This window comes from Gavia stellata, chromosome 4 (assembly GCF_030936135.1).
Source record: "Gavia stellata isolate bGavSte3 chromosome 4, bGavSte3.hap2, whole genome shotgun sequence".
Classification (NCBI taxonomy): Eukaryota; Metazoa; Chordata; class Aves; order Gaviiformes; family Gaviidae; genus Gavia; species Gavia stellata.
Window position 1 is genome coordinate 80,190,289 of NC_082597.1, and position 13,905 is coordinate 80,204,193.

At 40.5% G+C, this 13,905-nt stretch overlaps 1 protein-coding gene across 4 annotated transcripts in view; it reads right to left on the minus strand.

Moving 5' to 3' along the window:
• Positions 1 to 13,905, minus strand: part of LRP6 (LDL receptor related protein 6) — a 106,880-nt gene that overhangs the window by 27,777 nt on the left and 65,198 nt on the right. For 3 of the 4 annotated variants that reach the window (XM_059817263.1, XM_059817262.1, XM_059817261.1), the window contains exons 7-8: positions 2,803 to 3,019; positions 1,151 to 1,440 (exon numbers count right to left, since the gene is read on the minus strand). The exons of the other annotated variant lie outside the window; for it this stretch is intronic. In XM_059817263.1, coding sequence (XP_059673246.1) covers positions 1,151 to 1,440; positions 2,803 to 3,019 — 507 coding nt within the window. The remainder of the gene's footprint in view (positions 1 to 1,150; positions 1,441 to 2,802; positions 3,020 to 13,905) is intronic. 4 annotated transcript variants of the gene reach the window in all.

Sequence of the window (13,905 nt, forward strand, 5' to 3'; positions counted from 1 at the left end):
TCTTTTATTCAAAAGACTCCTTTTAACTCTTGCCATCATGCATCGGCCTGTGATAGCAGATACAGCCAGAATTATATTTTAATAATATATCAGCGTTCAGGCATTCCCCGATTTACTATGACCACTTATAAGCCTGAAAGTAAAGGAATAAAGTTAGGATGGTACAAAATTCTTTTTGGCAAACATGTGTCCTTAATATTCCCCTCCACACACACTCCTCATACTCGTAACCCATCAGAAGTTACCACAAAGATTGATTTTTTTTGTTTACTACCTGGTAATTATGCCAGTTTCTGACAGTGCACAGCAGGGAAGTTTGCATCTCAGTATTCATCTGTAATCACCCTTAAAAATTTATCAGATCCTTGCTTTATTTTTATTTCAAACACAACTCAAATGAATACCATACCTAAAGAGTTCAGCCAAGTCACCTCTCTCAAACTCACTTAAACTCTGCGCTTTTAACTTTTATGATTCTTCAGTTGCAAAGGTCCATGAGTTATTGTTGGCACAGGTCTCAACCCGATTGCACAAAAAACTTTCTGTTATTAAAAACTAGGTTTTGGCGCTCACAATTCTGACAACATCTACAACCCATGAAAATCATGGGAATAACTAGACTCATTGATACCGGAGATAACAGACAGACAATACACGGATTTCTGTCACTCCATTAACCACCGCATTTAAACACCTACCCTCAACCTTTTCCGGTTTGTCAGTCTAGACCCTAGACCTGTTTTACAAAGCCTGTGATTCATAAAATGTCTCACGTGCAGTAGCTATCTAAGTTAATAAATAGGTAAGACCCATTTTCACTTCTGGACCGAAGACAAGGCTTCCCCCCATTAAACACATCTGGCAAAATAGCCGAGATCCCCAAAACCTCCTGCCATATGGCATTCTTCTCAGCTTTCTGCCAAAAAACTTGATTTTTGCAAACTTATCCTTTATGTGAAAATGTATACATTAGACTTAAATGATTTATAGGAGAGAATGCTGCTTGTATAATGAAAATGTATGCCATTCTTAGTTAGAACAAGCTCTTTTACCTATCCCTTGAATCTTGTAAATCGCATTTGTCAATCCATTCTTAAATATCTCAAGAACCTTGTAACAACTTCATAGCCAATATGAAATAAATCTCTACCTTCAGTGAAATATCAGTCCAGTAAATCCGATTGTCTGTCACATCAAAATCCAGAGCAGAAGCTTCCTTGACTCCGGTGAGCGGAATAGCAACGTTGTTGTTGTTCGTTTCTAAAGAGATTCGTCTGATATCTGCTCTCCGAGAAAAGAGCAGGAAAGCTTCTGGGACGATGCAGGTCTTCATGTCATTGATGAGCTCTAAGCCTATGGGGCAAGCGCAGCGAAGGCCTTGTGGTCTGTACAGACAGAGATGGCTGCAGCCGCCGTTATCCTCTGCGCAAGGGTTTGTACCTAAACACGCAACAAAAGCAAAAGCAATCATTGCAAACTGACTTCAGCTGGAAGACGAAGCCAGTCCTCACATGCATCAATGACACTACGAGTTCTTTAAGAAATACATATCGTTTTTCACCTTTGATTCTCGGAATGAATTCATTTTTGTTCATTTCCTGTAACCCTTTAGAAAGCTGTTTCTCTACGTGCCTGGAAAGCCAGCGCTTGTTTTCCTGACCCCATGAAAGAAACCCAGCATTAGGGAAAGGGATCTGGACTCCAACAGTTACTGATGTTCCCGATTCACAACAAAAGCACTAAGCGGACATAAGTACGGAAGTAAGCAAGCGTATGTTCTGCTGCCTTTTGCAGTACACTGGTTCAGCTACATACTCCAATTGTGTTCCTAGAGATGGAAAATTTGCAGATCTATTTTCACATCCATTCAACAACCTCTTCTCTCCAGGATGCTAGTAAAACAGCTCTTTGCAATATAACTTGTGTATACCTGCACATGCTGGAAATCCACCTACTAAGAGAGGCCCAGCATTACCAAGCTCAATTAGCCAAACAGTTGGAAAGAGAGCTGCATTTAAAACACACGTACCTTAGGGCATCTTGTTAATGCGGTAGCAGCAATGCAAAGATACACCTCACCTACATTTGATTAATTCCCTGGGGTACAATCCAGACATGGCAGAAAGAAGCTGCAAGCCCTATCCATATAGCAGGGTATTCAGGGAATGTGATGAGTTCTGTGATGCCACAGTTGCACTCCTACCGGTGTTTGGATAGCCAACAATACCAAATTTAAAGCCAGATCCTGCATTTTTACACCACAGCCACTACAGGGCAGAAAGTGCCTCCAGTTATTTTTAAAGACGATTTCGCAGTATTCACGTGAAAAGCACTGACCAGAACAAAACTGGCTCACACTTAGCTTTCGCATACCGGGAGCACATGTTCAGATTGCAAGATGAAAAGCTGCTACAGCTGCAGTTTCATAAACAGCTGGGCTAATCTAATAGCTGGCTGTTACAAAGAGATATTCTCATTTTCCATGATCCTTCTTCTCCCCTTAACTGGATCCAGGATTGTTCAGACCTACGAGCTGCTCCAATTCCCTAAGAAGCAGAAAATGACCCATTTTAGGGGGGTCCCTGATTGTTTTCCAGCTGATATTCTTCTAAGTTAGAGAACTGAAGCACCTCACAAAAGACCTACCCCGTTCCCATCAAACTGCAGCCTGCAGTTATCATGCAATAAAACTGGATTCTGCCCATTTCTAAAAATCTGCCCTGGTATAAAGTGATAGCTGCAGAAGAGCACTGTTAGAATTTTCTATGTCATTTTACTTGCCTGAGTAGTAGCCTCACTCACCAATTATCTGGTGGACGTTTGTAGCTTTCAGGCCCATTAGATCAGGCAGTTGATCTATGATGATCTCTCTTTCTGCTGTTCGCTTATGCACACGTTCAATACTGCGTCTTTGCCAGTCTGTCCAATAAACGTAGTCTCCCAACAAAGTGAATCCAAAGATATGAGGCAGCTTGTCCTCCACCAGAACTCTTCTCCCGGTTCCATCAGCATTCATGACCTATGAATATACACAAACTTATTATGTACACAGAATAATTCTGTCACTCTTTATCAGTGATTAATTAACTAGCTGCTCCCCACTTAGACTTCAAATTAAAAAATAATCTCCTAGCCATTAAAATGCTATCAATGTTACACAGCAGTCTAATAAAAAAAGACTGTATTTCAACAGGTACTTATTCTAAAAGCCACGGCGGATCCCTTATGTATAAGGCTAGTCTCATAGATCATAACATGAAATTATGGCACAACATTTCTTATATTTGCTTTATGAACTAACATTATGCATGCCTGTTGGACATTGCCTCTCTCTCTCATTTCTGACTTCTGCCTCTTGGTTTAGTTTTAAATGGGAGACACTATGTTTTACACTAACGAAGACAAGGTTACAATATCAAGGAGTCCTGGCTCAGCATCTTGTATTCCATAGTCCCTCTCAAGTGAGCTTTGCCCGGGTTACAGGTAGAAAGCAGTAAGAGGAGGCCCCACATAAATTCCGGGAGGCAAACAGTCAAGAAGATCTACAGAAGATGTTTATATTCCCAAGTCTGAATAAAGAACCAGTTTCACATTCTTCAAAATTAAGTTCAGTATTTTTTGTACTAGAAGGAACACTAATAGCCTGTAAATAATTGCATGCCTTTGATCAAGACACTTGAATTTACTGTGTCATTTTTCTCTACTGCTAGAAAGTAATACCTAACCTTCCTCAAAGAGGCACTGAAAGGATTAATTAAACATATGTATGCATGTTCTAATGATCAAGTACCTTATGAATGCCAAGTATTATTATAAAAAGTACCATAGTGACGGGAGTGAAGAGTCCAGTGTTTTAAGAGAAAAAATGATTCAGCACTGCAATTTTATGGAAAAGTTCCTTCTGAAATGTTTCTGCTTGTTTCAAGTTTACAGTATAAGTTTACAGCATGTATACTACCCTTCCAAAAAAAGAAAAAAACCACAAAACCAACCTTAACGTAAGAATTTCCCAAAACAATGTGATTCACAAAATTCAAGGTAGCATACCAATCCCCGAAACACTAAAACATCCTCCCCACTACCCAAGGATGTTCCAACTTAAGAATTGGAAAAAGGGTGACTTACTAAATCACTGTTTTCAAATCTCTCTCACTTGCCTTGGTGGAATTAAGATAGCCATAGACAAGTCTGTATAATTTTCCACTCTTCCCATGGCTCAAACCCAAAGACGTGTGCAATGACAGCCTTCAGGATCGATTGGTTTAATAACTCCAGCTAGATGGATGACGTTTTGTGGTCAGAAGAATTTCCTAGCGCATGAGAAATGAGAAGGCTAGTTCGGAGCAACTCCTACCTTTTGCCTATCCAAGCACAGATGGGGAGGGAGGAAAGGAATAGAGAAATAGAACTGAAACCCATACCTTTCTCAGCATACAGCATAATGGGCACATTAATAAAATATTTTACGTTCACTAAAGAAGTGGAAGAAAATGCTATAATATTCACAATAATTCAACTTCTCCTTAAAACTATTCCCAGTCATAAATTTCCTGACATTACTGCACTTACTCTCAGTATGTTAGACTAGGAATTGAATCTTTATGTGCACAGCTCCTACAGAAAAATGAAAGGGGCTCTGCATACTTGCTGGTTTGTAGGAATAAGCTCCACATTTTTAAAAAAAGCTCATAATTACTCTGTGGAATTGGCTTACCAAAAGATCTTCAGTCTAGTAGCGTATACAACACGCTTCTACAAATGCACCAATGCACACGCATCACAAAAATAAGATGAGCATTACTTGGTGAAATGTTTTTTTTCCCCTGCATTCTCACTAAGATCCTTTAGAAAGTCAAGCACAGTACTTGCAGCTTCACTTCACATTATGGTACATTTACCATCCTAAAGCTGTAACTTACATCCTTTACACTGGTAACCAAATCCAAACACAGCTTTTCCTATCACAGATTTTGTAGCTGGGCTCAGAGCCCAGCATAATTGCCTAATTTCTGGACTTCCTTTTGAAAACAAGCCCTGCTATTCCATTTATTCTACTTCAGAAAATTTCAGCATCTGCTGGCTCTCTCAATTCCTAGCAGCATGCCTCCTACACTCTGTTTTGATAAATGAGGTTGCTAAACAACAGGCTAATGGTTAATTTTAGAACCAGGGACACAAATTTAACATCTGTAAGATAAACTGTGAGTTATAGTCCTTAAGCTCACCATCCCTTCAAGAAACCATCACCACCACCAAGCAAAACTGGTCATCCCCTTTTGCCTACCACTCCTTTTCTAACCATAACACGGTCGTCTTGCATATCTGCAATGACTTGTTTCCCCCTTCCCCTTAAACGACAGAGATGAGCCGTTTGCTTGCAACTAATTAATACATGGCAATTAGTGCTTATTAAGCAGACCAAACAGATACACAGAATGGATGGATGTTGCAAAGCGAATGGACTAAAACCACCCAGTAATAACCACTAAAACAGCACAAAGCAGTACCTTTAGATACTACACTTTTTGCCTTGTACTTACAAAAGGAAGAAACTTCTATATTTAAGGGGATGCTTAACTACTGGCAAAGAGAATTAGTTGGAAGGCGTATGGTGTGACATGAACTTTCTTTGGCAAACTTTAAAAGGGGAGCTGTTCAAATAAGCTTCCTCTTATACTGAAAGAAAGTCAGGAAAAGAGAAGGGAGGACTTAAAGATTAAGTACCTGCTTTTAATTAATTTTTGTTTTGCCATGTACACGTTATTTTGAAAGACAGCTTCATGCCACCTAGACAAAACAGACACCTATCTGAAAGGCATCTACGTACCCCACTGCAATCCTACCTGAGCCCATCTGTGCAATATCACTTAATATAAATACCTGCCCATTAGCAGCTGGGTACCATCACATGAATAGTCCCATGGCAGCACGTTCTCTGCAGTCACTTTCGCTGTGTTCTAGGAGATTTGACTAGAATTTCATCAATAGGCTACAGAACCAAACAGTCTGGCGTAAGGCAGAAGGAAAGCGGCAAGGGATATAGGGATGATACATAAAACAAGCACAAGGAAAAAGAAACAATCACTCATCAACCAATTTCAAAGGATTTCAGCATCATCTTCTCACACACTGAAATTCAGGTGACAATCAAGTCCCAGCTGATACTGCTTTATGCATTCATTCCCCTTCTCCAGACCCAGATGGATCAGCCCATCACAGTGAAGCCTATCCCCACAGAATCCCCCCATCCGAGAAACCCACCTTCTGCTGCTACGAGGCAGTGTCTCCAGCGGTTTATGCCGCTTTAACCACAATGTGGTGTGGGTTTCACATTCTGAGGCCATTCTGAATACTGCAACCCACAGTGAGAATATAGACTACAACAGGAAACAGATGTGGTGCAACCACAAACACTACCTTTACTGAAAGAGCGAGTAGTTCCATGAAAAAAATGAAACTAAGTACAAAAATTAAGTGGCCTCAGAAAAAATACCAGATATCCTGCCTGTAGGATGAGGGCTTTGCTTATCCTAGAACAATAATGAATGCAAACCTATGGCCTCATGAAAATACAGCTTATTCAAAATAAATGAATTAACGCTGAAAATGTGGTTGTATTTTAAGATGCTGTACTTAATGGGCAGCAGGAACAATCAAATAACAACTTTGAAGCATTACTTTTATTTCAAAGTTACAGACTGGATTGCACAGTGCCGTATTCTAAGGATCCTTCTTGCTGTCAGATATCCTGGATGAAATTCACTCTTGAGTACCAGTAATAACTGTGGTAAATAAGCTAATGCAGTGAATTTACCTTTTTGATAATCCGGGATTTGAATGTACGGTAGTTTACACTTGTAATTTGATTGGTTTAAGTCTAGACCTCAATCATTATACCTATCCCTTTTGTGAAAATAACGTTCAGCTCTGGTTAGAGCTCGTGCTGGAACCCTGGCAAAGCTATGCAGACTAGCAGTCCACTCAGGTCTAGCGGACCAAGGCCAGTGCCAGTAGAGACTAGGCAAAGGTATGCTAGCTTATATCCACAGCACTGAGGAGATGCTAATAATAGAAACTGTCCGTCCCTGTCGGGCCATACTTAGACCAGTATCAAACATAAGAGCCCAGGTCTACAAGGTGCCAGACAGCCTCAGTACTGACAACTCCTGGAGTAGAAGACAGCACGCAGGCTCTGGAAAGAACACGCTTTCCAATGTAAATCTGGGAGACTGTCAGACAAACCTTATACAATTTACTCGTAAATAACCTAGTGCCATCAGCAGGGTGACTGCGCAAACCGTTACCTTTCATCTTAACTCATGAGCACAGTTTAATTTTCGATGTAGAACCACAGAATCATAGACCAGCCCAGGTTGGAAGGGACCTCAAAAGATCATCTGATCCAACCTTTTGTGGGAAAGGGAGCCTAGATGAGATTATCTAGCATCCTGTCCAGTCACATCTTGAAAACTTCCAGTGATGGAGACTCCACCACATCCCTCACGAGCTTATTCCAGTGAATGATTGCTCTCACTGTAAAATATTTCTTCTTATATTGAGATGAAACCTTGCCCAGTGCAACTTGTACCAGTTGCCCGTCCTCTCCATGTGGCTCCTTATGAAGGGAGAGCCTCCATCCTCCTTGTAGCTGCCCTTGAAGTACTGGAAAACTGTGATGAGGTCTCCCCCCCGGAGCCTTCTCTTCTCCAGGGAGAAAAGACCTAAATCCTTCAGTCTTTCCTCACAGGGCAGGTTCTCCAGTCCTTTGATCATCTTCGTGGCCCTCCTTTGGGCCCTCTCCAGTCCATCTGCATCTTTTTTGAATTGTGGGGACCAGAGCTGGACACAGTACTCTAGGTGTAGCCTGACAAGCGCTGAGTAGAGCGGGATGGTCACGTCTCTATCTCTGGTAGCAATGATCCGATTTGCCTCTGCTGCTGCAGCAGCACACTGGATTCATGTTCAGCATGCTGTCCACCAGGACCCCCAGGTCCCTTTCAGCAAGGCTGCTCCCCAGCCACACAGATCCTAGCCTGTACTGGGCTCTTGGGTTAGGTCATCCCATGTGCAGGACCTTGCACTTGTCTTTGTTAAGCTTCACATAGTTCTGGCTAGCCCACTCTTCCAGCCTGTCCAGGTCTCTCTGTAAGATGGCTCTCCCTTCTGACATGTCCACCTCACCATCCAGTTTAGCATCAGTGGCAAACTTGGTGAGGGTGCTTTCAATCCCATCATCCAGATCGTTTATGAAGATGTTGAACAGCGTGGGGCCCAGTATTGATCCCTGGGGCATCCCACTTGTTACAGGCTGGCAGCCTGAGTAAAAACCACTGATCACCACCTTCTGAGCCAATTCTCGACCCATCTCACAGACCACCCATCCAGTCTTTATCTTGCCAGTTTGTCTAGGAGGACGCTGGGGGAAACGGTGTCAAACACTTTGCTGAAGTCCAAGTAAACAACATTCGCTGCTCTCCCCATGTCAACAGACAATGTTATTTTGTGGTAGGAGGTGATCAGGTTAGTCTGGCATGATTTGCCCTTGGTAAGTCTGTGTTGGCTTTTCCCAATCACCTGCTTTATTTTGGCTTGCAAGGTGCTAGGAGAACTCTTTCCAGGGACTGAAGTAAGACTAACGGGCCTGTAGTTTCTTGGGTCCTCTTTTGTGGCTCCTCTTTTGGATGTAGTTAGAAATAATCAGGGAGCAGGTAAGTATCATGCATGCTAAGCTCTCTCTCAGGATGACTGGAACAGAGGAAGTCAATAGTCAATGAAAACTTAAAACAACGTCTGGTAACTCTGCACCTTCAAAAAACTGAAGATTACTTACAAGACTGGAACAGGCCTCTGTAACAGACTGAAAGTCCCCAGCTACACTACAAGATGTTGCCAGAACTTTATTTCACAGGCACGCACATTAGTAAAACGAAACAAAAAAAACCCCAAAACAAACAACTTCCTCCGGTAAAAATCCATAAACTGCTCTAATTTCAGATACAAATATCTCATAACAAAATAAAAATAACTTGAACCTAAGCCCTGATTTATAAAATTGACAGCCAATTTTTGGACAAACAACAGAGACCTTAACCATCTATTGGTTCCTGAACTTCAGCACCAGTACTAGCTTACTGATCCCCAGAGAGGCCAGGAGACCCCACTTAATATATGGGACCTCAGCTGCCCTGCTCAAGTACTACTGCCATCACTGTGCCAGCTCTACAAAATTTCTAGCAAGGACCACAGCTGGAAACCATCTCTCCCCACTGACTCAAAGGAAGGATGCAATTGTAGCATTTATCTTCCTTCTGAAAGGGTAAGGAATAAGAGAAGGTTCTGACTCAGTGGCAATGCTTTGCATGTCACGTGTCCCACAAATGCAGAACACACTAGCTTGTTGTTTCCTTGGTACATGTTGAAATATACTCTGAGATACAAAGTTATGGTTTACCGTATGGCATGAAAAAATCCCCGAGCCATTTGGCACTGAAATATCGCAGAAAGAAAGGTAAACTCTTCCTGAGCAGACAAACTCTTGAGGCATTCTAATGACAAGTGGGGTTTCTTGCAATATTTTGAAAGACAGCAGAAAAACATCAGAAAGCATCACCACCTTCACAGTTTCAACACGGGTCATGCTGACACACTCTAGGAATAGATATAACTAAAAAAGCAATGAGTTTCTCATGAGTTTGATCATTAACACTGATCTGCATAAGATGATTGCAAAGAAGTATTACTCTAAGACAGCTGTGAAATACTGAATTCAATACATATATGTCAGGGATTTCAACACACCATGAAAAAGATCTTGAACGGGGCCTGTATTATACCTGAAATAGTTTAGGAATATTCATGGTTTAGGCTTAGTTACTTCAGCCCTGATTGATTATTCAATGATAAATACTTACATGTGCTGTTTGTTTGATGCAACACATATTGACTCAGTTCATGACACTGCTAATCAAGGATACAAGTGTTCATCTTCCACCTAAATGTACATGAATCTTACTGTATCCGAGAAGTGAAAAACAACACTAACTCATTAAATTTATTTGGTTAAGTAAACAAAAGAAAACTGGGGCAGCATCCCTCTTAAAAATAACTCTAAAAGATAGCTAGAATGCCTTCTGAACATTACATCAGCATTTTTTCAGACTGGGTTTGAGAACTATCTATTTTTGACTTGCTTCTTTAAGCAACATAAACAGAACAGACCAGAATGACTCTACTGTTATGGCTGCAATAATAGCACACAATGAACACATGTATCTACTATAAAACAGCAGCTCTAAGAAAGGAGAAAAAAAAAAAGACATCTTGTCTAAATTTCCAGTTTTGTTAGTCTTCCTCTTTAAAAAAGAAAAGTCCCAATCAACTATATCCTCTTTGACTGAGCAATCAAAACTTTAAATTCAACTTAGGACAATTATTCTGTTAGTGTCATTAACTTACTGTTAACAGTGTTTTCCCTCAATTCCAAAGCGTTAAGGAACGTTTTAGACATGAAATGGGAAGCCATCTCTTCACTGCATTGAAATCCTGAGAAATCAGCAGAAGGGGTACCTGGAACCCTTTATATTTGCTTCAGAAACCAAATGCCTCCAGCCAACTCCACAATTTCTTACTGTTAATTGTTTTATAATAGCCATTACCAATTTCTAATTTAACAGTTCCCCAGCACCCTCAATTTCCTTTTGAGCTCTAATAAGTTTTCCAATGAATTCAAAATATATTTTTCCTGAGCACGGATAATATTCCTAATAGGACTGCAGTAAAGATAAATATGTAAAAACAGAATAGAGATTAACTTCATAAATGGGCCTTTCTATCATGGTACAGACACTGTTATAAGCTCATTTCTTTCACAATAGGACAACTTTCCTAGCTCACTGATCAATCAATGCCAACAATAGAATTGTTTTCTCAGAGATGGAATTTAATTTTAGAAACAATTGGTTGGGTTTTCAATGAAACGGCTCAAGTCAGGTGAAGTGACAAGCGGGGGAAAGAAATTTATAACCATTGTGACAATCAAATATGACATCTCCTAGGCAATCTCATGCAATAGAAAAAAACCCTGCATTTGTAAAGAACAAGCTAAGACAAAAAACTGAGCCAAAATGATGAACAGGATGAGAAGAGAGGTTTTTCACAGGAAAAAAAAGAGGTTCCTCTGAGAAGATTCAGTGGTTAAACAAGTGAATAACGATGCTTGGCTATGGAAATTAATTTTGGTACATTAATACATAAGGTGGAGTGGCAAGAGTCAGAGGGTGTTCTGTTACGTGGGCTTACGCTACAGGGTACAAAGAAAGCTAATTACTGTGATTTTGCAACTTCGTTTGTCAACCAAGTCCTATGACCAACCATACACACACTTTGCAGGGAGCAAAGGAGCCTAGCCAAGACCAACCTGAACCCCCACAGTGGTTTGGGGGACAGTTTTACAACATTAAGTTCAGCAACACAACTTCTAAGGCTCTTGCACATGAGCAAAAGTCTCTGTTCTCTCCTCTTCCTTCCCAAGGTATTTTCTTTTCAGTACCTTGCCCCAGGAACTTCTTATTTTTAATTTGTCCTCTACCCAACTTGGTGCTTTCCAGACTCCTCTGTAAGCAACTATAATTTTTTTTTTTGTAGAGGGAAAAGAGTGTGGAAAGTTTTCTGCTGTTTTGGCAAGTCCAAGTGGTTCATGAACAGTCCAATGAGTGACTCAGTCAGTGCAAATCTGGGGGGGGTGGCTCTGGGATGCTTCCCACTTTTGGTGGCAGTAAGCTATTAAGTTGAATCAACTGCTCCCTTCGCTAAACCACTTCAACTCCAAGGGTCTCTGCATGTCCAAAAGGTTTTTCCACCATATATATTTACCTACATAATAAAAGGTATTAACTTTCCTACAATCCTTACCTTTGCAAAGTTACAACATCATGAATGGTATCAGAAAAAGTTTAGGTTAGGACTACAAAATCTCAGAGTGAAATAAAAAAACCTGTGTGAAGAAAGCTGAGTAATTATTGAGAGGAATCACAAGGTCACATGAATGCTTCTGAAGAAGCCCAGGTCCAAGATCAGTACAATCTTTTTTGTACAGTAATGCAACTGCGCTTGGGAGGAAAAAACCAAAAGCCAGAATATGGGAGAGTAAGGGATAATAGCAGACTGACAAACAGCACTCAGCTGAATCAGAAATGCAGAAGATAGCTCGATATCTCTTCGCATCACTCCCCAGCTTGCCTTCAACTATTATTGTAAGTATGTCAGACTCAGTGAGGTCAGATGATGGCTCTAGTTATTTTAGTTTGAGGGATTTTTGTGTTTTCCCTTAGGTAACTAAGACTGACTGCCAGTAGAGGCTTGTTACTTTCTAGACGAGACAAAAGTATCAACTAAAATGCAATTTCCTAACTCCGATGGGAAAAATCTAGGAAGCACGTATGACACTTTAGTGGGATCCAAAGGTTGTACTTCAATCGGCTCCATGCTAGGCCATTGGGAGCCATGAGGTTTACACAGCTATCATTAGCAAAACGGGACTGCTCATCTGTAAGCAAAGCTTGTAAGAAAAACATCTCTGAATTGCCAATGTGGAAAGTCGCAGTAAAGCTGCATAGGCATAAGCGACAACACTTTTACTATTGACAATAATGTGCAAAACCGTTGTAGAAGCCAGCTCAAATATGTCTTGAGTGTGGGCATCTGCCTCTGACGTGGCCACTCCAGGCTCTCCTTAGACGTAACAGAAAAGAATATGTGCTTTTAAAGCAGGACACATGCGATCTATTCTAAACGTTTACTTCAGGGTAAAGCAACCCACACCGCAGAAGTGCTGATTTCTGACATTTTCTATAAAGGCAACATAAGGCAACTTACTGAGCTGAAGATATCTACATGCCATTAGATGAAAACCACCCACAGATTTTGGGGCAAAATACAGTTCTATCACCCAAGAACTGTTTTAAAACTGAATGTCCAAGTCTTCTGTGATATCACATAATTTTTAGGGCAGTAATTTCACTTCTTAGAAAAATACCATGCTTGGTACCCAGATCACAGAGTCAGATTAGTCTTGAACAAGAGTTCTGGCTGTATCTGCCAAAAACCTTCCCTCGGTATCCTCCTTCTGCTGCGAGGTGCTGGGATCCTCTCCCTGTTTCATTGAGGGTGACAGCCTGTTGATAGCAGATCCCTCAGGACTTCTCTGAGAACTCATCAGCACAAGTGGTTTGTAAATGGGTGTCCCAATAATCAAACTTTTCACATTTCAGTTTAATTAGATACTCTCAATTTATCAGAGGCAATAAGAAGTTGACTTTTTAATGTTCCTGAATTGAAACTGGCATGGATGTTTTAAATGTTTCTTCTTTTTCGTTTCTATACTAAAATGCTTTGAACCGCTGCAAAAGGTACATGCCTAAGTGACAATTCTGTAGCACCATTTTCAAAAGCCAAAGCAAAAAAGGAATTTAACTTTTAAATTTTTTTTTAGATAATAACAAGCTTATAATGCCAGGAGGTCCTGGCTCAGCATTTGGGGTCCACAGATAAGAGGCCACTCAAATTCTTGTATCTGGCTTTTCGACAATCAGGAGACTTTATTAATATGTGGTCTATGGCTGTCATTTGTTTGCTCTGCAATATAGTTTTCCTATCTTGGTCTGCATTATGATATTTGAATTCTTCCCTAAGTTCATTCAGAATTTCAAAAGAAACCTCCCAAATGGAAATTATAGAAAGTATCAACTTTTTTTTTAATTAAAATAAGTCCCTTACTCTACTACTTATTTCAAAAAATCTGTAATTTTTCTGAATGCAGGGCTAGCAGGCATTAAGAAGTAGCTAGAAATTCTCTAACAAAGGAAGCTTTAAATTTCTGAAGCTGGGATGGAGGAGAGGGATCTGCCC